Source organism: Nilaparvata lugens, chromosome 7 (genome assembly GCF_014356525.2).
Source record: "Nilaparvata lugens isolate BPH chromosome 7, ASM1435652v1, whole genome shotgun sequence".
Taxonomy (NCBI): domain Eukaryota; kingdom Metazoa; phylum Arthropoda; class Insecta; order Hemiptera; family Delphacidae; genus Nilaparvata; species Nilaparvata lugens.
In genome coordinates this window covers 50793426-50816270 of record NC_052510.1, presented here as the reverse complement: position 1 = coordinate 50816270, position 22845 = coordinate 50793426, and the positions used below count along the sequence as shown (strand labels likewise).

The following is a 22845-nucleotide window of genomic DNA, read 5'->3' as shown; positions in this document are numbered from 1 at the left end:
ATGGAATGAGGTAAGCGGTGGAATTAGTGTAGTATGCACGGGTGGTCTGGAGTTAATGTTTCAGACGATAAATTGCATGGAACTAATGCTTACTGCCTTCTGCTATTAATTTCAGATTACATCAGGTGGATTCAGTGCTCTAAAACTGATTCAGTCTCTTCATATCAATTCAAATTAATGAAAATCGAATAAAAAATGGTTAGACATCTTTGAGTATTGAACGTTTTTTGCCCCCTCATCCCACTTCAGAATGTTCAGAGTGATTTTAAAATGTATTAAATAATAACTCTCTCTCTTCTTGTACTGAAGTTATAAATATACTGAAACTATATACTGTATCTTTTTAAGTACTGAAGTTATATGTGAACTGTAAACTATAATACAGTATAATAAATTACAGAAACTATAGTCTCCTATAATGTCATAATTCCTAGCTATACTAGTAGTTCTGTGAACAGTAGATCTCACGCAGTATTCTCATCCACAAATACCTGATTCATGATGAATAATTCTATAGTCTGATTTTTACCCTAATATTGGCGTATGAAGGAAGTTCCTTTTTCCTTTTATATTATCCTTTATAAACCTTGTATATACGTCGACGCGCAATTAAAAAAGGAACACACCTGTCAAATTTCATGAATATCTACTACCGCGTTTCGCCGGAAATGCGCAACATAAAAACATATAAACATTAAGAGAAATACCAAACCGTCGACTTGAATCATAGACCTCGCTTCGCTCGGTCAATAAACTACAGACTATAGTCTCCAATAATGTCATCATTACTAGCTATATAAATGGTTTAGAATGTGCTCCTTGTATGAAATGGAGCTAGATTCTCTTGTGAGTAAAATACATTCCCTGATAGCAAATGAACCATTCTAGCAATGATAACTACAGTACTAGTACTTGACAAATAAATTTGTTATTGAATACATTTATCAATGTATTATAATTGGACTGGACATATATTGTTTTAGTATAGAGAATAACTTAGATATTTTTTCTCAGTTTGTCCAGAGCTTCTGCATGTATAAAATACACAAATTGAATCGAAACCAAAGAGGATATGATAATCTCTTTGTATTTTTTTCCATGTTAAAACATACAAGATGACTGTAATACACACATGCAACTATGTTTCCAACCAGACAAAATAGCACGCGACAGTCCAATAGGGTTTGTAAAAAGGGTGAGGTATATTTTCCTCCCCTTGAACCAGAAGCAACAGCTGCCCTTTTCAACTAATTTGAATCCCTTCACCTGCAATATTTATCTGAATAACCCTGGAGCAGAGCAGATGTTGGGTCTACGGCCAAGGGTGGTTTTCAACACAATCAACATGTTTTCTATCTGCATCTGTCAGTAGTTTGCTCTGAAAACAGGAAGCATGGTTTCAATCGTGGATGATCTGCTGCCTGTTGATCTGAAAATACGTCTTTGTATCATATGAGAGGTCTCACCATAAGGACAGCGGTCATTGGACAATAGCAGATAGATACCTCTAGACATAGACCTTGAGGAGCTCTCTGAGCTCTGACACAAGTCTCAAAGAGACAAACAAGGAGGCGCAAGGGATGGAACAAATGATCAGTAATAAAACCCTTCGAGATTCAAAGTAACATACTCGCACGGTGATAAAAACATTCTAAAAGAAGTCACACATGATAAAATTTTCAATCAATATAGGATATTCATTGAAAGATGACAAATTAGAGATTGATGATGAAGGAGGACATAACGATTTTTAAACTAGTGACACAAGATGAAATCTTCTATCAATATGAAATATTCGTTGGAAGAGGATAAATTGCAGAAAACTGAAGAATAAGTCAAAACGAGGCTCATGGAAGCTCATTCAATAGAGCATTGTCTACACTCAGGTCTTCAATTATGTTCAAGATTCTGTTCACTTCTTTGGCAAATTTATTGTGAAAAATGTCCACATGATGTCATTTATTTCACAGAAAATTTATTCTTCAATCAAGGTATCTCTGTTGCCTCCTTATAATTTCACTAATGTACAATAATTGCTCCACTTCAGTCATGGACTCACAGCTTGCTCCCTGGATCTATTTACACTTTCCATAGCATTAAGACAATACTATGCACAGCAAAAACAGTTTATCAATCAGCTGAGGTTTCGCCAGCTATTTGAGTCAAGAGCCTAGCATGCCGTAATTTCATAATAAAGGTACGTACAGATATACGCGCCGCGAACATGAGCAATTCACTTTTAATCAGCTTATTATATCTGTATTTTTACAGAAACGGTAAGATACATATATAAAAAGCTTGGCATCAGCTGATTAAAAGTGAATTGCTCATGTTCGCGGCGCGTAAATCTGTACGCACCTCAAGGGATACAGCAGTCAGGCATGGACAGTTGCCTTATTTCAACTTCCGCCGCCCCCGGACCGAACAACTAGGGATTTTCTGATTAGTCCATATCTTTAGATGTATAGAAAATCCCCTCAGTTACATATATTTCTCCAACAAATAATAGAAAATCTACTCAGTAGGAAAGTATATCTTCTGCTAACTATTGAAAGCTATTATTGTAGGATGAGAAACAATATTTCAAACACAATCCTCATTTTAATTAGTCTAATGTATTCTTCACTCAGTTATATATATATAATCACATCAAATTATTGGAAATCTACTTAATAGAAACGTATATGCTCACTAATTAATGAAAGTTATTATTCTAGAATGAGCTATAATAATCCCAACTCAAACCTCAAACATGGTATCGAACGACAAACTGTATCAAAAGCTCCAATATAAGGTCGAAAGTAGACTGCTCCACCTTCACAGGCGTACAAAGAGAGAAGCAATGCCTAGTCATGTGATGAGCGGTTCTCACAGTGTTACTGATGATAGAATAACTATACAGCTAGTGCCAGCACAGGCCGACAACATTCCACCTAAATAAATGGGCAGTCTAATTTGCCTTGCATCCTCTTCCTTTCCTGCTTCCTCACACACTGACTCACTAATCTCTTCTCTCTCTCTTCTTATACTGCTCCAACTTATACAACCCACTCTAATCAGTGAAACCATGCCACGCCACCCACCTGCGTTCAATATGAACGGTTTGATGAATCGACGTATGAGAACATCGGAGATAAATTGATTGAAGTTTTTAGAACAATGTTGAATGCATGGAATCAATTCGACAGCAACTAGATTTCAAAGGTAAATCAAATAGAATTTTTACTACTTACTTTAGTCGCTCTATGCTTACTGTCTGGAAGTCAAGTTGAAGATTCAAGAGTAATTCATGTAATGAGGTTATCCTGAGAGTGAAACAGTATGGGAACGGTAAGTTTTTGAAGCTTGAGTTGAGAAATTTGAAAAAAAAACATCAATTTTTCCATATACTCTCAGTGGAATACAAGAGTAATTCATGTGATGAGGTTATCTTCAGAGTGGAACAGTGTGGGAACTGCAAGTTTTTCAATCTAGAGTTGAGAAATTTGAAGAATACATCAATTTTGTCATATACTCTCAGTGGAATATAATTCATATTTTAAGAAAATACCCCTCTGAATACTGAAACAAGGACTCCTCTGAATCTTTCTGTATGTTGTGTGATTCTGAATGATTAAATAAATAAATCTTAAAATCAAGGACTGACTTGGACTAGTATTGTTCTGGATAGTGGGCATCCAAATGTTATAAGTAGAACACTGTATTAGAAATTGTTTATCTACTATCATATTTGAATGTTTCAAACCAATTTTAGTTGATCCCTTAGAACATTCAAGTCAGTTACACACACATCGATTTTTGGTCGTACGATTTTTTGCCGTCGAATAAATTCGATTGAATGGATCTTGACAAACAATGTGTTCAGATATACATCCTTTACTATTAAACAAGCAATTTCTGTTTTTATGTTTGTACTCCACCGGATCTCGAAAACGGCTCTAACGATTCTCACGAATTTCAGAACATAGTAGGTTTATAATATGAAAATTCGACTGCACTAGGTCTCATCCCTTGGAAAACTTGCTGATGGACATTAGAAGGATAATTATTATTCATCCTTGGAAAAACAGCTGATAATAATCTGTTGATGATGGAAGTGAGTGAGCGAGCGAGCTCATGTGTGTGGGACTGTGTCAAAATTATGACTCAGCTGTTGAACTTTCGTAATCATTCAATCAGGTACTTAGTGCCGGTTGCAGAAAAGCCGGGTTATTTTCAATCCTGATTAATTCTAGTATCCATCTTTTTGAAATGATGGAGTGATCCGTGGGCTAGTGGATAGAGTGCTTGCGTAGCAGCATAGAGATCCCGGGTTCAAACCCTCTAACAACCAAACGTTTTTTAACCAGATCACTCCCGTGTTATCGGATGGGCACGTTAAACAGTCGGTCCCGGCTGAAGTATGACAGTCGTAAGGCCCATTGACGGCTTAAATTATATATTCAGGCGGTGGGACCTTCCCGCAAGGGACTCCCCACCAACAAAAGCCATACGAATTTACTTTTCTTGAAATGGTCTTCCCTGTTTTGGTTCACGTGAAATTAATCAAGATTAAAATTTTATCGGCTTTTTCTATGAGGGAAATTTTTGCTTCCTCTGGGAATTGATTTAAATTTACTGTGATTAGATAGAAAATTTCTGTATGAACTATAAATGTTACCGTATTAGACTATTATTTCTTCTTTCGTAATAAAGTTTTTATGCTTTTGTACTCCAGAGCGAAGCTCGGCCCTGATATTCATAATAATTATGATTGCCAAGTTATGTTTGATCTAAAGAAATTTATAAGGATGAAAAAAATCGTACGTGCAAAAATCTATGTGTGTTTAACTAGACAAACACCCGGTTGCACAGAAGTATGTTATCTTTTAATCTCGATTTAATGCCACGAGAACCAATCAGAGAAGTCTTCTTCTCAAAAAACCATCTCTGATTGGTGTCCGTGAAATTTAATCATGATTAAAATTGAACAGGCTATTGTGCAAACGGACCTTTGGTTGCACAGACTGTTGATCGCTATAGAAGCCGATCTGAAAGGCATGCACGAGTAAATATCGATAATGTGCTATCGATGAAGGTGCTTAGGCTGCAGCTCCAGACAAAACTTTTTCAGCTCCATTGACTGTGTCAACAATCTCCAAATGTGAACTTGAAAATATTTCAAGGTTGAACAAGGCACGGACTAATGGAATTATAAACAGAGACAAAGTAAAGAAGAAGATAATTTATTCATAGACGAGGGGAAAAATCCCGGGACATTTCTGTGGAGTTGTTTGGGAGAGGTTGAATCGGTGAGCTTTTCTTTTTATTTCTGAAAAAACTCACATTGAAATGTCTCAATCTTATGAGGGTCACATTGTGAATCGTATGCCAGCACTTCCACTGTTCCATCAGTGAACAACAAGTCGGTAACTTGTCATGTCGGAGAATTTTAATGTTGGACAGATACTCACCGCTTCGGTATGAGTGTAGTATGCAGCAGTGCTTGTCATCAATGCTTGTCCAATATTTCACCTCTTCGAAAATGAATCTGAGATTCTCAGAAACACACTCATCGGCTGTTTACCGTTTCTGTTAACGTCTTCATTATGTATCCAATCTCTAGACGTGCATGAGAAATGAGCAAACTTTGAACAAGCTAGATTTAAAAGAATAATATTCCCTGACCATTTCTTGGGAAAACGTTACTCTTTCTCAATAATAGTTTCTGAAATGGATTTCTAATTTATTTCTAATAAAACCACTTGCTGCTGCAATGTCTTGATTTTATCCCATCAACATTAAAATGCTACTCACTTTGAAATGAGAAAAATCAGCATTAGCAGTGATAGAAATACTGTACGAATGAAGTATGAAGTCCATGAAGTATGATTGATTACTTTGAATGATCGATTGTTATGATTGATTGATTGGACAATTTTACATCCTCATCAATTTATTAATAGTGTAGAATTCTTTTGAATTCATGATAGGCCTACTGTATGATTATGAACACAAATGACGTTACTCATATTCTTCCAACACAGCACTATTACAATAAGTACTATTGTATTATTAATAATCGAAACCAATTCAATATGGATCAAATTATATTGTGACGAGCTATTTGCGAGAAAAATGAGTGTTTCTTGATTCATCTTCTTGTCGGAGATTAGAGTGTTATGAATATATACGGAGATTATAGTATTACGTAACTGTCAGGTACTGTTTATTTATTTCAATGTACATTCGTTGACTATTGCCTTCGTGGCCTACTGACAAGAAAATATTTTTTTTTTTTTTTGGAAGGATGAGAATCAAAGTGGTATAGCCTAATTCTTGAAATGTAAGGTTACATACTGCTGATTTCAGCTTATGATAGAAGTATACCTAGAATGTATTTCAGCAAGGTACCTAGAATACATTGCATTCTACGTACATTGAATTTTATGTACATTGGTAGTATCTGTCTAGTATATTAGTGGTAGAAATTCTAGGTCTCTCGTTCACCCATAAATGGCAACACAAACTGAACCCCTCAACAAGACCGCCATTCTGTTCAGAATTAAAGCACTATTACAATAAATATTATTGAAAATCCAAACTAATTCAACATCAAAAGAAATAATTATCAAATTGAACTTCAAATAATTCTCTATAGACTATTTATCAGCTCTCCTAGTAACATAACATCATCTTCACATCTCCACAAATAGTGTCTGCATAGTCCAAATCATGCAGTGGACTTGTTCTTGTTCATTACTGACATGTGTGAAGGTGAGGTGGCCTTTGTCCAGCAATGAGTCGTCCATTAGTGTTTGAAAATCTTTTGTTCAGTTTATCGAGGAGGCGGGAGGGAATTTCCCTTTTCCCTTTTCCCTTGAGGAGCATATCTGATAGTGCGGCTGGCGACTGCATTCCAGGATGAGGGGTGGTGGGGCTAGGGGAGGTTGATTAATGACATTGTTAAGGGCCAACTGCACTTGGTCAGGTGAGGTGGTGAACAGGCAAGCAAGCATGTCTGTGCTTCAAACTTGGCTCTACTTCAGATCCAACTTTTCCTCTTCTTCTCCTACTTCTTCTTCTTCTTCTTCGTCGTCTTCTTCTTCTTCTTCTTCTTCTTCTCTTCTTCTTCTTCTTCTTCTTCTTCTTCTTCTTCTTCTTCTTCTTCTTCTTCTTCTCCTTCTCCTTCTCCTTCTCCTTCTCCTCCTCCTCCTCCTCCTCCTCCTCCTTTTTTATTCTTCTTCTCCTTATGCTTCTCCTTCTTCGGCACCTACTCCTCCTCTTCCACCTCCTCCTCCTCCTTCACCCCCTTCATTCTCCTCCTCCTCCTTTTCCTTATTCTTTTCCTCCTCCTGCTCCTCATCATCATTATCATCATCTTCTTAGTCTTCTTTTTTCCCTTCTTCTTCTCCTTCTTCGCCACCTACTCCTCCTCCTTCTCCATTTCCTTTTCCTTCTTCTTTTCCTCCTCATCTTTCTCTTCCTCTTTCTCCTGCTCCTTCTTCTTCTTGTATTGATACAACTTGCAGTTTCTTATTCTTCGCCTTCTGCTCATTAGCACCTCCATATGACCACTGAATCAATCTTGTGCTTCATCACCGTTGTTGTCCAGTCTACCACAAAATAGGATTACAACATTTGAATAACTCTTATTCACACTTATTAAGTAATCCTTTCATGAGCTTTAATCTTCTGTATGTACTCTCACGTATTACAGCTTACTCAACATTATTAAGTTACAGAATTGGGGGTACTGAATTGTATTCAGTTGGAATTTGGATTGACAATGCATTATAAATGATCCTGGCCAATTCGATTGCAATTAGCAACCAATAGCAGTAGCAATTGAAGCCCCACTTTATGATAGAATGATAAGAATAATTTGAAGGATAATATGATTGATTCTTCTTCACAATTGTCAAAAAAACAGCTTCAAAGCATTGATACTCACATGTCATTTCATTTATTCACACAAGTACAAAATCAAATTAATGTAGAAAGTTTCTTTTTCCCAAAGTTCACAGTAACAGAGGGTGGTATGCATGTTCAAGGCTATGAAATTAGGTACTAGACAGCCATGTACTGAAACTCAGCAGAGTACAGTAGAGTTTAGAGGTCGTAGAACCATGATTCCACTCATGCAATGACATTGACAATGAAAATACTAATCACTGTTCCTACTAACAGTCATTTTCCATACGAACGAATATGTCATTTTCTATACAAAAGTTTGGCTGGTCTATTTCGTGATTACAGTATCAACAATACTAATAACACTCTTTTCCAGGTAAATCGTGATATGCTTGGTAATGCTGTACAAACTACCGTGCAATTGCTGATATTAGACCGTCCATTCCATGGCATCACACACATCTATTGAACTGTGGTTGAAAAAAAATATTATTTGTGACTATTTCCATAATCTACATTATCCAAGTTATTCCAAACAGCCTTACCGAGCACACACACACACACACACACTGAAAGAAAGAGTACATTGGGAATGGTTAGTATCTAAATGAGGAATAATGAAATAATTTTTCCAAATAATAATAATTTAATAATATCGAGAGACCTGACTGGCTCAGGTCTGATGTCAGAGTTTTCAGGTCACAACTGATCAATTTCAGGGCATCCTACATAACCTAACAACCGCTTCTTAGGCAGCAGGGACCGACCACTTAACGTGTCCATCCGAATCACGTCTAAATAATAATAATATCTTTCATGTGCCGTTGCTGATCGAATTGAGATATCTATTTCCATTTACCGGTACTCAGGCTACTATGTGTAGGGATAGTACAAAGTTACGTTATTTTTCCTCCACCTATCATTTCAATGATGTACTAATTGTAATAATAAATTATAAAGAATGTAGTATGACTTTTCAATTATCATATAGAATTGAACAATTGACGGAATTGAATTGAATTTATTGCCATAAATTACAAATACATATCTGTACAATACAATTACCGAAGTATACACTGTATAATTACCTACAAATATTGATTGACACTTGCATAACAATAGTTATCAATGTAATATTTGGCACTGCCAACATAAAATTCCTTGCGTATTGGAAATGAGTTGCAGTTAACTTATTATGTTTCAATTCTAGTCAAGTAGAGATATAAAAGTTTGTAGCGTGAATGTTGATATTGTGGAACTTTTCCATAATTGAAGAGACTTGAAATGTTGTCAAAAATCCACTTTATTTAAATAAAAATTAATATTTCACAGGGATAAAATTTAAAATATTAATTTTTATTTTACAGGGATAATATTTAAAATATAATTTTTATTCAAATAAAGTGGATTTTGACAACATTTCAAGTCTCTTCAATTAGAGATATACAATTTAAATTGGATAATGCTGGAGAAAGTATTACACCTAAAATACAAAAATCTTAAAAACTCAGAAAAAACAAAACTTAAGAATACTACATAATAAAGTAATAATCCAATTAATATGAAGGACCACTGTGACGTCTTGAGTGACTTCTGGAATAGAACTAATTGACTATCGAATTGATGTTTTTATAACATTTTAAATGTTTTTTTAGGATAAACGATTTTTATTTATTTATTTATTTACAATGCAAATGACACTAATGTAATAACATTGAAAGATGAAATAATAAGATAGTCCTTGTGCTATTTTTCTTCCAAATTTATAGGTGAAAAAGTCCGAAATAAGGTTAGAATTTCACGTGTACAATTTTGATAAAAATTTGATTTTAATGGATCAATTACCAATTTCAATCATTATTTGTAATATTGCACCTATATTGAGCAAAGATATGGGATTCAAGTGTACAATGGAACCATAGAAAAAAAACAGATAATGGTCAGACACAGGAGGCAAAGTGCCATGTTGTGGAAGTAGCTTGACTTGCAGTTGAAGAGGTCTCGCTGGAGTGAAGCTCTTGGAGCGGATCCTTTCGCGTTTGTAGGAGGAGGAACGTGTACTTGCCTTCCAGTTGCTACCGTGCAGCCGCTATTCGACCAGAGAGAGCGAAATAAGAAGAGGGAAAGAGCACGAGTTGGAGGAGGATGAAGATAGGGGATGACGCGCTCGCAAAGTGAGGATGAAGAAGATGAAGAAGTAGAAGGAGGAGAAGAAGAAGAAGAAGAAGAAGAAGAAGAAGAAGAAGAGGATGAGGATGAAGGAGGAGAAGAAAGAGAAGATGGCCCTTCATTCTTTCCAGTTAGCTGCCCAGCCAGACAGGTAATCCAGGCGGGCGTCCCTGAAGAGAAGAAGAAGGAGAAAGAGAAGTAGGAGAAGAAGAAAAAGAAGGAGTAGAGAATCTTCTCATGCTGGTCAACCGCCCCTCTATGCCGTGACCACTACTCCCGAGGAGCAGCCGGGATTGGCTGGGATCGGCAAAGAATAATCCCTCTTTCTTTTGCCTGTGCTGATCGGATTGAGATATTTATTCCCTTCGACTTGCGCGGCAGATTCCAAGCAGCCACTTACTCGTTCCACTGCAACGTCCACTTAGCACATAACTTTCGACCGGTCACAACTTTTCCAGATTAGAACGTCTCGCAAACGAATTGAGCCACAGTGAGCTGGAATCAGCAACATTGTTGTGGAGCACGAGGTAGTGCAAGATGAGTCATAATGAAGCATGCCCATAACAAACGTCAGATTTCTGCAAATGATGATGTATTTTAAATTAAAAAAAAAACAATTTTCTAGAGATGCAGTAAAATGGTAAACAATAATTTTCAAATTATTTTCTAGAGGTACATTAAAATGGTATTGATTCTTCAGTCACCATCTCCGAAAAAAGAAAAAAATCTATGGAATAATATAATATTGATATTTCAAGTCCCAAGACCTCAGAAAAGTCATTTTGTGCAATCAACTAGTGAAGCATTATATATTTTAAATATATTTTACATTCTGTATCATTGAAGAGAGAATACATATTGCGATCTTGGATCTTGATCTTGTGCACCATAGTTCTTTACTCAGTAATATAAATAGGAAGAAAAATAAAAATCTCAGTACCCTTTTTGAATTGTTTTATCACTTAATAGATTTTTATTTTTCTTTCTATTCTCTACTAAGTTTCCTTTCAAGGAATCCGAGTATGATTTGAACAGTTGAACACCGTTCACTGTTGATCTTGTGTATTAACTGAAACTGAAATTGGAATCATGATTGTTGATCAACTGTGTTCAACTGTCAAAGAAGCCATTAATCTTATCTCATCATATTATTCCAGAGTTTTACCGAATATCAATCTGCTTTTTTCATCTAGGATCTTGATAATATAATTTGGATTTTCTGGTTTGTTGAACACCGTAGAAAGCGCATTTTTAATCAAATTCGCAATCCTAACGAATTCTTGCTTTGTCGTCAAGTTCAAAATTTTGCATTTATTGAATTTTATCTGCAATATTTTTTCTTTGCAAGTTTTTGCAACTAGAATCGCATCCCTCCGCCATTGCTCCTTATCTCTCCTGTCATCCTCTCGCAAACCTCTGCATTCCATCTCCTCTCGAACATTGAAATATTTTACCTATTGAGTAGTCGAGTTGGTTGAAAATCAGTTCCAATTTCTATTGACCATTCTGGAGGCGAAGTAGTTGTACCATGTATTGATTATTACTTACCAGCCATAAGTTATCTATATCGTTTACAGCTCTGGCACCAGGTGACAACAGGTCATTGTATGGAGCTCAATGTAATAAAGTATGCTCATTATATGCAAATGTGATAGGGCAAGCCGCAGTTTATTCCATGTTGGAAAATTGCCCCTTGCCTACAGCGTCTCAAGCAAGTGGTATTTTCCATACAACCACCGATCAAATTGTTCCCTATCACAATAAGGTTCAAACACTTTGTACTGCAGTAATCAAATACATAATTATATAACTCATGTTGAGCCAGACAGCCTTCCATAAATGTTACTTATGAGCATCTGTTTATACCAAAGTGTCTGTTGCAGGATTAACCTGAAAAGAGAGATCCCTACCTGTGAAGCATTTTGTATTATGTCGAAATATTTTAGGATAGATTTCGCAAGAACCGACTTGGACAAGCAATTTTGAGTTGTTAGTGAGTGAGGAAAACTTTGAAAAGTGTAGAGTGGTTAATCTGCCTCTCTATTTCAGTTTAATATTACCATTCTTCCACTCTCGTTCATGTTTTATTATTCATTTATGTTTCAGCATTTATGAATTTTGACATTTTCTTATTTCTGTTTCGTCAATGCACCTCTCTTCATCCCATACAGACACCCTTTTGATATGATCAGACTTTCAGTAAGTGATTTGATAGTTCCTAATAAAGTATTTCAATATAGGGCTACCTGATTTGTTGATTATTAAATAAATTATTTCATTGTACCATTTTGTTCACAAAACTTTTCTATATAAAACAAAACAATGAACGCCGAAACTAGTTATGTTTTATATAAAAAAGTAGTGAAAACCATAGGGTACTATGAAATTATTTCTTTTTTAATAAATTGATAGTTATTAACATACACCAATCTATATTTTAGTAGTTTTTTTTAATTCAATTTATTTCACCAAAACACAGAAAACAGTTCAAAGATGTGACAATCAGAAAAAAACAATAATTATTATTCTAAATATCTATATCAATTATCTGAAAAATACGGCTGGAGGTGAAGAACTACTGGCATAAGTGAAACACTTGTTCGCCAGTAGGAGTAGAGACTTAGCTGTTTCTAAATCTTAAACTAATAATTTAAAATGGAATCCTTTTATCCAAACTAATGGTAAGTTAAGTATATTTAAAATAAATGCTATCAATTGTGAATTGATCCTGACAATAATGAATAGTTTTAAAAGCAGAAAAAAATTTGAACTCATAAAATATTAAGATGGAAGTAATAGTTGTGAAGTATCCAGTTTTTAATATTTATTGGAACAAACTTAATAGGTACACCGATGAGCTTGTTCGGGATGCAGTTTACAATCTTTGGAGCGATGTAACTAGAATCTTTGATTATGGATACATCAAATAACTTAACGTATCCATAATCAAAGCTAGAATACTCTGAAACAAAATAGATGGATGAATAATTACCGTACTACGAGCTAATTAAAGGATTTAAGCTCTTCTAAGCACAATAAAAAAATCAGTGCTTCTATTACACCATGAACTACTTGTTACTTGTTTGTATATTTTTGTTTGTCATATGATGAGAAACTCTCTTTACTTGTGAAGAATACAACTATGTTACCTGTTTAGTAGAGCTTTGTAACGAATCGTCAAATCTATTTCTATATACTCCAGAACTATGCTACAGTGATTCAAACTGTGCTGTTAGCATTAACTTCTTGGTTAGGGCTACTCTTAATTATCAAGAAATAAAAAACCTACCCATATTTTCTACCCTTTTTAATTTTTGTTGTTGTAAGCAGTTGTTGTATACTAGTCTACAGAATCCCGTCTGGGTGGGAAAAACAGAATAATCTGGAATCTGGCATACTTTCATTTCATTATCTTGCAATACACCGTAATTTGGGCAACAGGCTACTGGATGTATAAGCAACAAAACTATAACTACTTCTTGGTTGCATTGATTCGATTTCAACAGGAGTCTCAATTATGAATAATTATTATTATTGTATTACGTGATCTGCCCTCACAAAGAGAGACATCCGTGATTTTGTATGGAATGAAGTAGAAGTAATTGAATTGGGAAAGAATTGTTCTTACTTCTCAGCAAATTTCTGTCTATAATGATTGATCTACTACATTCTATTCCAGAGATAAAAGTTTTCTTGCGTCGGGACTTTCTGATTCCTCTATGAATAATCAGGATGACTCATCAATTCTTGTTCGTTTGAATGGAATTTGGTAGTTATATGGAGAAAGTACCGTTCAGTTTTGTGTATTCTAATGGAGAGATAAATAATATGAATCGAGATTCAGGGAAGGAACAATTTGGACGGTGTCTGTTGGTCCTTCCATTTAAATGAATTGTGTTTTGTCCATTAAATAAATAGAAATAATCTGATAGTTAGTACATTCAAAAGCAATCCATTTCCCTCCATTCCTATAATACAGTATTTTATAGTATTTGTATCTTTGTGTTGGTGGTTCATGAAGCACAAAAGCAACTCAAATTCCACATGATTCAAATAACCCCAAACTCAAATGACAACGCACACTTCAACAGAAAATTATTACATCATCAAATTTCTCATATTGAATGTTTTATTTGAAAATTTTTCTCACAAGAATAATTATATCAGTTTCAACTGAATTTCAAAATAAATAAAATAAATTATTTCTTTATAAGTACTATTCTGTATTTTTGTAGAAAAGTTGATATGAAAATGATAACAGCTAAAAACAATGAGCTATTATCAGTGAACCTTGAACCTTGAATGAAAAGCCTAATAGAAGTGCTTGTGAAGCGATAGAATTTTTATGGATGATAAGTCATTGTAATATGACCTTCATTGTTAACTTTCAAACGTAGTTATGCGACTTCTCGTCAATTTAGACTATCTACGGGTACAGATGATATATACATACTCATACATACTGATAACCTCTGTTTGACAAAATATTTCTTCAAATTATTTTATTCTACTATTATGATTGTGGTACTGGATCGTTCATAATCATGAAAACAATTCAAACATGGAAAATTGTTGTTCAAGATATTATTCGATTTTATTCATGGAAGAATGGAACCAGTTGGTGACATTATACGTGTCTATAATACAACAATATCATATTAACTTTTTGATTAGGGGTACTCATTATCAATAAATATAAAAATCAAGTAGTCTACCCTTTTTGAAAAATTTTACTCATAACATGTTTGAAAATTAAGGCCCGGTTGCACAAACTCCGGTTAAATTTTAACCGTGATTAATTTCACGAGAACCAATCAGAGAAGGCCTTTTTGATAGCACGGCTTCTGTGATTGGTTCTCGTGGGATTAATCACGATAAAAATTTAACCGGCTTTTGTGCAATCGGTACTAAAACTTGAAAATCTCACTTGAAAATTACATTAATGTTGAAACATGTTGAGTCAAAAATTTTCAAAAGGATACCAATACCTATATAGACAACCTATATAGATTTGTTTTCTTGATAACAATATCATATTATAAAATGATAAATGAGCTTCAAGAATTTATTAAAAGTCTCAAAAAGTATTAATCTTTTAAAGTTTGCAATGAATAGATTTGAAAAAGTATGCACGAAAGACACTTGTCATTGACAAGGAGCAAAAAAGCACAAAGATTGTAAGTAACATAGGGTGCAAGGGAATGGTCAAGCTATCATCTATTTTCTGTGACAACAATAATTGACAAATTCCAGACATAATCTGCTTTTGTCACTATTGTAACCATATAACCATAAGTTCAAGTGTGAAAAAATACTTTTGTTGTGTGAAGCAAATTCTTGATAATCGGATTAAAGATTCAAGTCAGCCTGATGATTATTCGGCTCATTTATAAACAGGAGCAGTGGGGACTGTGGACAGAAGCCAGTCAGCCTTCCACTTCTTGTGATGATAAAATCGTCATCATTATCACCATCACCACCATCATCATCATCTCCATCGTCATCATCATCACTATCATGTGATGGAGCAGCGAGCTTGATCAGTGGAATGTCGGTTGTTGGAATCGGGTTGATGATGACTAGGGGGGGATTGTGTAGGAGGGGAAGGGAGAGATTGTTGTTAAATGGGATGAGGAGTGGTCAAGAGGAGAAGAGCCTAATCAACTAATTTATGGCCCTGTTCCAGTTTGTCAAGTAGTAGCCATTTTTCATTTTGCCTATTAAAAGAGAATTTCATACTGGCTTCAGCTCTCGTGCAAAGCCGTAACTTGTCCCAATACAAAACAGGCCGCTGCCAGACAACCAAATACTTATTTTTCGTTTTCGAATCCAGCTACTGAGTTACCTACCGATCCTTTGCCGCCGATTGGCTCACCTCACAGCCCGAATCGTAAATTCTGCACAAACTAGCTGGCTGCTCCTAGCTCAGTCCATTGTTCGATTGTGAACTAATAATGGCAATGGTGAAACTTGAATTGATTATAATTCTTCACTTTTTCCCAAACAATACTCTGAAGTAAATGTGAAATATTTCTTCTATGTTTAGTTTTGAAGCATCTAGATTTGAAAACCTACTTTGTGAAAATACTTGAGGACTGAAAATTTTGTGAAATGAAGAACTACAAGACTTAACCTATTTCGGACTAAGTGTTATCCAAATTTGGGAGAAGAATAGCACAAAGTTACCTTATTTTTCCTTTCCCTATCATTTTGATAATTTACTCAAATGAATAAATAATAATTAAAGTACAATTTCAATTTCAATTTATTGAAAAAAAGATACATTGTAGTGAATGTAGTTAATCAGTGTGGATGCGACAGGCACACTGCCCAAAACCGCACTCCACACAAAATAATAAAGAATAATAAGAAAAACAAAAACAACTTATGCAGAAATCAAACAAACTCCAGAAATACATGCTAAATCTTAAAATGAATTATTTAAGTAACTAAATCTACACAACAATTATTCAGTGTAGATATAGTTTCTCTGTATCATGGAGGGCAAGATTAAAGGAAGACGCCGGCCCGGCAGAAGGAGAGCATCCTGGTTAAAAAACCTGAGTGAGTGGTTCCACATTGATTCAGCATCCGTGTTCCAAGCTGCAGTCAGTAGAATCCAGATTGCATTGATGATCGCCAATCTCCGTCGCGGAGCCGGCATATAGAATTCAATTCAATTCAATTTCTTTCTTCCATTATAAAACACTGTACAAAATAAAATAGAATAATCATGGAATAACTATTTCTCGCATGGACTGCTGATCCGTGCGCGGGGAAAGAGTACCTAATCTATACATGTAACAATAGTGTAAAAACTACAATCAATAACTCAAGCTTAGATAAGAAATAAAATATTATATTAATTCAAGTTTAGCCTATAAAAAATATGTTAAATAGTCAGACTGTATCAACGACGATTCACATAGCACAAGTACCCGACTCAGAATACTTCATCTTCTCGTGAGCTATCTGAACTAACGATTTAACAACATTAAATAGAAAGTAGAAAAGTCTAAAAGCATAAGATAAATAATAATAATTAAAATAAATAAAAGAAACTCAGGTTAGGCATGAAGGGCTTGAAACACAATCCTGCGAGGTTTGAGGATGAATATGTGCCAATTGCTTTGTGTCACCTATATGGCGGAGAAGGAGATGTCTTGAGTATGAAAGAGGAAATGGCCGAATCAAATGGTTCCATAGGTCGATCAAAATTCAAGAATTTCCTCACAAAACTCAAGTAACCATCATCAGTAACCAATATCAAATACAGTACTGTTCACTTTTGAAAAATTAAATTACGACATAGCAATCTGATATTTATAAATAAAAGCTTCTACGCATATTCGTGGAGTGCTATCGGACACTAGGCCCTTCCTCAACACTGGTTGACACTTCCGTTGTGGGATTCACATATAGTAAGGAGCGTGGGTTGTATAGGAGTGACGGGATTATTTGAATGGTTGGCGGCGGGGGTGGCGGGAATGTTTGAATTTGTAGGTTATTGGAGTAGAAGGTTGAAGAGGCTGTGGGATTTGAAATTTGTTTGTTCATTAAGGATGTTGTGGGGGTCTCTTTTGATATGTTAATTGACCGAGCGAATTGAGTCTAAGAATCAAGTCGACGGTGTGGAATTTCTCTTAATGTTTAAATGTTTGAATGTTTAAATGATTATATGTTGCGCATTTACGGCGAAACGCGATAATAGATTTTCATGACATTTGACAGGTATGTTCCTTTTTTAATTGCGCGTCGACGTATATACAAGGTTTTTGGAAATTTTGCATTTCAAGAATGATATAAATGAAAAAGGAGCCTCCTTCATACGCCAATATTAGAGTAAAAATCAGACTCTATAATTATTCATCATAAATCAGCTGACAAGTGATTACACAGATGTGTGGAGAAGCCAGTCTATTGCTGTATTTCCATAAGGTCTATAGTTTCAATCAGGTACTTGTGGATGAGAATACTGCGTGAGGTCTACTGTTCACAGAACTACTAGTATAATTAAAACGCTATTAATTAAAACACTGTGAATTCCACAACAGAAGTGTCAACCTGTGTTGAGGAAGGGCCTAGTGTCCGAAAGCGCTCCACAAATGTGAGTAGAAGCACAGAATTAATAATAGCACAGAATTAATTATAGGAGTTTTCTCTGGTAGAAGCTAATAGCTTTTATTTATAAATATCAGACTGCTATGTCGTAATTTAATTGTTCAAAAGTGATTATCAACAAGCAGTTCGTAATGGAAACAAACATTGAAGAACAGTACTGTTGACAGTTATCTATTTTCGTTTCTATCACAGACAGACCAAGTTATCTATAAAACTATTTAAATTGTATCAACTGATGTTAATTTGAAGAAGGAAGATGGATAGAAGACAGGAACAAAGACTATCCCCTTGTGGATATTGAGCTAACCTATATAAATTCATTATTTGTTTGATCATTAAACTCATTGTTTACTCAATTGTTTACTCATAATCAATCGCAATGTTATTGTAGTTTCTTTCTGATCAGACATGATCATGTGTGTTGTCATTACTACCACTCGTGGTTTACAGATGGAATTAAATAGAGAATATATTTATTCAAATGCTAATAAATATATAATTATTATTTAACGAAAATCCTAAATAAATGCTGCAAATCACCCCGAAGACTTCTGCTACTGCAGACATTGAAAACAGGGTTAACACCTAGATGGAAATTCGATGAGAACTACTATCCAAAAATTAGTTGCCAGCCCGGGAATCGAACCCGGTACCTACCAATTGCTTCTAGAATTGCTCTCTCAAGAAAAAATGAAATTAATTGAGATTGATGTGGAGTCCCCAATATTGTTTGCCCAGTTCTTGATTGTTATGAATTAGTTCGTAAAAAACTTGAAGCCTGTCTGGGACAAGTCTTGTTCAATCAAAAGTTATCATGCTTCTAAAGGAAGTGCAAAATTCGAATAAGCTTCTCGAACTGTTCTTCAAGTCTCATTAATATCACTTTCCATCCGTTCAGTACCTTTATCCATATAAGAAATGAAGTTTGAATGACTCACCTTTTATTAGAGAAGTGATGTGTGAAAAACATGCTCATTAGGCAAACATTCTGTTTCAGAGGATCCAGACTGGAGCACTGGAGGCAAGCCTTTGTCGGTTCTCCAGCACCTGGCGGAATCTCCTTGCATTTTCAACTTCCGCTGTTCTGGAAATTTATTCAATCAGACAAACCGTATCCGGTGTGATTAAAAGAAATGACTCGTTATTGCCGCGAATATGAGCAAATAAAAGGCGACAGAAACGACTGGCTTGAACGCTAATTGGAATAGCCTATTTGCTTAACAGTACATTTTACTATCAGAATACTTTTTATGAAACTCATTCATGCCTCATCCTACTACGAGGAAATTGATAGTAATAACTCCAGGAAGTTGACAAACAAAGTGATTACTTCTACTTACATTATTATAGCCTATTTTATTTTTAGAATAGGTGACTTCTTGTTAGTTATATTTCATTTGTTAGTTTTATATTTCATTAATACTAACATATTTCATAATGATAGTTATATCTTGTAGGTACACAGTTTTTCCCTTCATAAAAAATGATAATCTAATTGTATAATCTTTGTAACTTGTGAATCTCTATCTTGAGTTGCTGTCCACTGTTATTTTATTGTATCTCTAGTAGAGTAGTCTTTTTGATGTATTTTTCGTTCGCTCTAGTAGAGTAAGCCATTTGCTGTATTGTTTTTTTTTTTTGCTTCTTTGTTTTGTTTTTTTCCTCATTGTATTTCTACAGTGGAACAGAATGATAATACTGCATGCTTAGTTTTCTATTACTCTTAATTTTCACATGTTTTGTATTTTTTTCACGCAGAAATAAAGTCAAATTTATTATTATATTATTATTATTTTACTATCAGAATACTTTTTATGAAACTCATTCATGCCTCATCCTACTATGAGGAAATTGATAGTAATAAGTCCAGGAAGTTGACAAATAAAGTGATTTCTTCTACTTACATAATAATAGCCTACTTTATTTTTAGAATAGGTGACTTCTTGTTAGTTATAATTTATCAATAAGCTTTGTAGGTTTATATTTTTTCTCTTCATTGAAATATTCAATCAATTTTTTTGCAGTATTGTAATACGCGTGGTAAATTTAAGGCAGTATGATTACATGATTCCATGAAGCAATGGAACTTGTAAATCTGATAGTGAAACCAACTGGGTGACAGGAACTTTGAGACCTGGAATTTTGGGACCAACAAGGGAAAAGAGGAATTTTGGGACCAGGCCTGGGGTCTCTACCTGTGAGGTGATTAGCAAACAATAGTTGGCCCTTACGACAGGATCACACGCTTCTGTCACTGAATGAAAATCATTCTTACATTCATTTTTAGAAATAGTTCCTTGTACTGAGTAGATTAACAATCTATTTTTATCACAGACATCTTCAGAAGGTCTTTTTTCCAACTTGTAATTAGATCCAATTTTCTTGATCTAATAAAAACTAGAAATTTATATTCTCCTTATCAATTATCGGAAATGATAATTCAACTTTAAAATCTAATAAATAAAGTATATTGAATAAATATTTATATATAGTTGAATAGGCCTGCAACTTACTTGACTCACAAATTTTGTGCTCAAGGCCTTTGTGTTAAAGTTCAATGTCCAACCACATATTGGAAACACCCGATTCTACCAGCGAAGACCCCTCCTTTGTTTGTCGGAACCCATTGGTCCCAAAAGGTATTGGTCCCAAAAAGTACTGGTCCTAAAGTTCCTAGAACCGTGAAACTGTGTGTGATTCCGTTTAACACTTGAAATAGTTTATCCTGTCAGCTGTAACTAATACAGAACCTATGACGAAAGCTCCTCTATATTGGAAAGCTTCAAAATAGGTTCGCGGTGGTTCGGTAACAACCTTAGGCCTAACATTCGGAACAGCCCTTATACATTGTCTACCATCATTTCTCAGTCTCACATTACCTGGAGCCCTAACGTAAACTAAATGATATGGTTTATGAGGTAATCATACTAAGGCACAGAAAAGATCCTGTGCAGGGGAAATAAACCTGCATAAACCATATCATTTAGTTTATGAGGTAATCATACTAAGGCACAGAAAAGATCCTGTGCAGGGGAAATAAACCAAATGATATTGTTTATGTGGTTATCATATCAAGCTACGAAAAAATTCTGTGTAGGGAGACTAAACCAAATGATATTGTTTATGTGGTTACCATACTAAGCTATGAAAAATCCTGTGCAGGGGGAAGAAGTTGAGGAAGCATTGAAACAAACCTCCAGTCCATAAAGGTTTGAGTTCTGAACTGAGCTGGTGTTGTTATAGAATTATTTAGACAGTCCACTCTTGAACTGAAAGAACAAAGAGTGTTTTTGAAAAGATTATCTACCTTCAAAGTAGACATGATTCCAGCAATTCATAAGAGGCAAAGATGTACCATCTACACAATTATCCAGATTCTGAAAAATGCCGAAGATTATATGGCTGGCGTTCAGTTTCGTTCTCCAACAGTCTGGGAGTTGTAAATCAGGGAGAACTCCAACCTGCCGACTTACGTGAACCTGCCCTGGAAGAGTCGGCACATCTTAGTAGGTGGGTTTTGCTCGTAAAACCCCGCCAACAGCGATGAAAACTCTCGCAAAAACTGAGCCAGCGCGTCCGAGAGTCAATCGTTTTGGTATGCTTCGTTTTGCACGGTCTGGCACAGCGCTTACCGCTCAGGTTTACTGGGGGTATAATATGCCATGCAGTACAATGGTCGGAAGAGATCTTTGACTAGTACAGTACAGAGAAAGAACGGGCAAACGAGTTAAATGTTTCTTAAATGACTGTCTCGACACAGCACTTCAAAACTAAACTTGTTTTCAGTTGCGGTGCCCGAGAACAAAGTTGCAAAGCTCTTTTTCTTTTGTAAAAAAAGCTTGATAATGAGATTTTCCTTATGAAGATTAGTCCCTATAGATTTCGTATTCTATATCTATACAAGAGTTAGCTAAGTTGAGTATCTGGATGGGTTAAGGTTTATATTGGTTATTTGTATCATGATTTGTAACTTTTCATAGAGAATGGAAATGAAGTGGGTGTGAATTTTGACTATTTATTTCCACTTATATGACAACCATATTTTTATACTATTTAGAGGTAAATAACGATTCTTTGATGAAATATTTCCAACATCAACAAAGAATCTAGATTATCACATTCACATAAGGAAGGATTTCATTCCGTTCTTAACATAGATAGAGTATATAGGAGAATGTTGATGGGAGAGGTACTGGAGAAAGAGAAAATGTGACGCAATTACAAGAGGAAAATCTATTTAATAGCACAATCCATGACCCCAATATCCTCAATTCTGGGAATGTTTGGAACGGTGCGGGGGCTGTTCCCACCCTTCCCATCATGACAAAATTGTGTTGAAGGGAATTCCTCATAAACATTCTTGTAAACAAGTATAAAATCTCTCTCCTTTCGAATTATTCAAATACAGTGCTAATAAAGTTGTAACCTGTTTCAAGATATTCTGATGCATTTTCATTGTAGATAAAATGCATAAAATCTTGAAAAACTAAACCCCAGAATATATATCGCAGTTGAGTATCGCTATAATGAGTGATTTTGGTCGTGGTGGAACACGGCACGGATCCCATCTACTGGCTGTCCCAGCTCACTGGACTGTTATGTTTATTAAATCTTTCCTTGTGACCACTATTGGCTCATGGAATTCTCTGCCTACTGATCTGA

The 22845-nt window shown here is 35.1% G+C and overlaps 1 protein-coding gene across 4 annotated transcripts in view; it reads right to left on the bottom strand.

Moving 5' to 3' along the window:
• The window catches only part of LOC120352453, a 65014-nt gene that overhangs the window by 31003 nt on the left and 11166 nt on the right, over positions 1-22845 (bottom strand). Inside the window, exons 1-2 of one of the 4 annotated variants that reach the window (XR_005571847.1) lie at positions 19122-19255; positions 16321-16770 (exon numbers count right to left, since the gene is read on the bottom strand). Coding sequence is in view for 1 of the 4 variants with exons in the window: in XM_039433037.1 (XP_039288971.1) it covers positions 19122-19159 (38 nt within the window). In the remaining 3 variants the exon portion in view is untranslated. Of the gene's footprint in view, positions 1-16320; positions 16771-19121; positions 19268-22845 lie in introns of those variants that run through there. The other 3 variants (XR_005571848.1, XM_039433037.1, XM_039433038.1) reach the window with 3 other exon arrangements.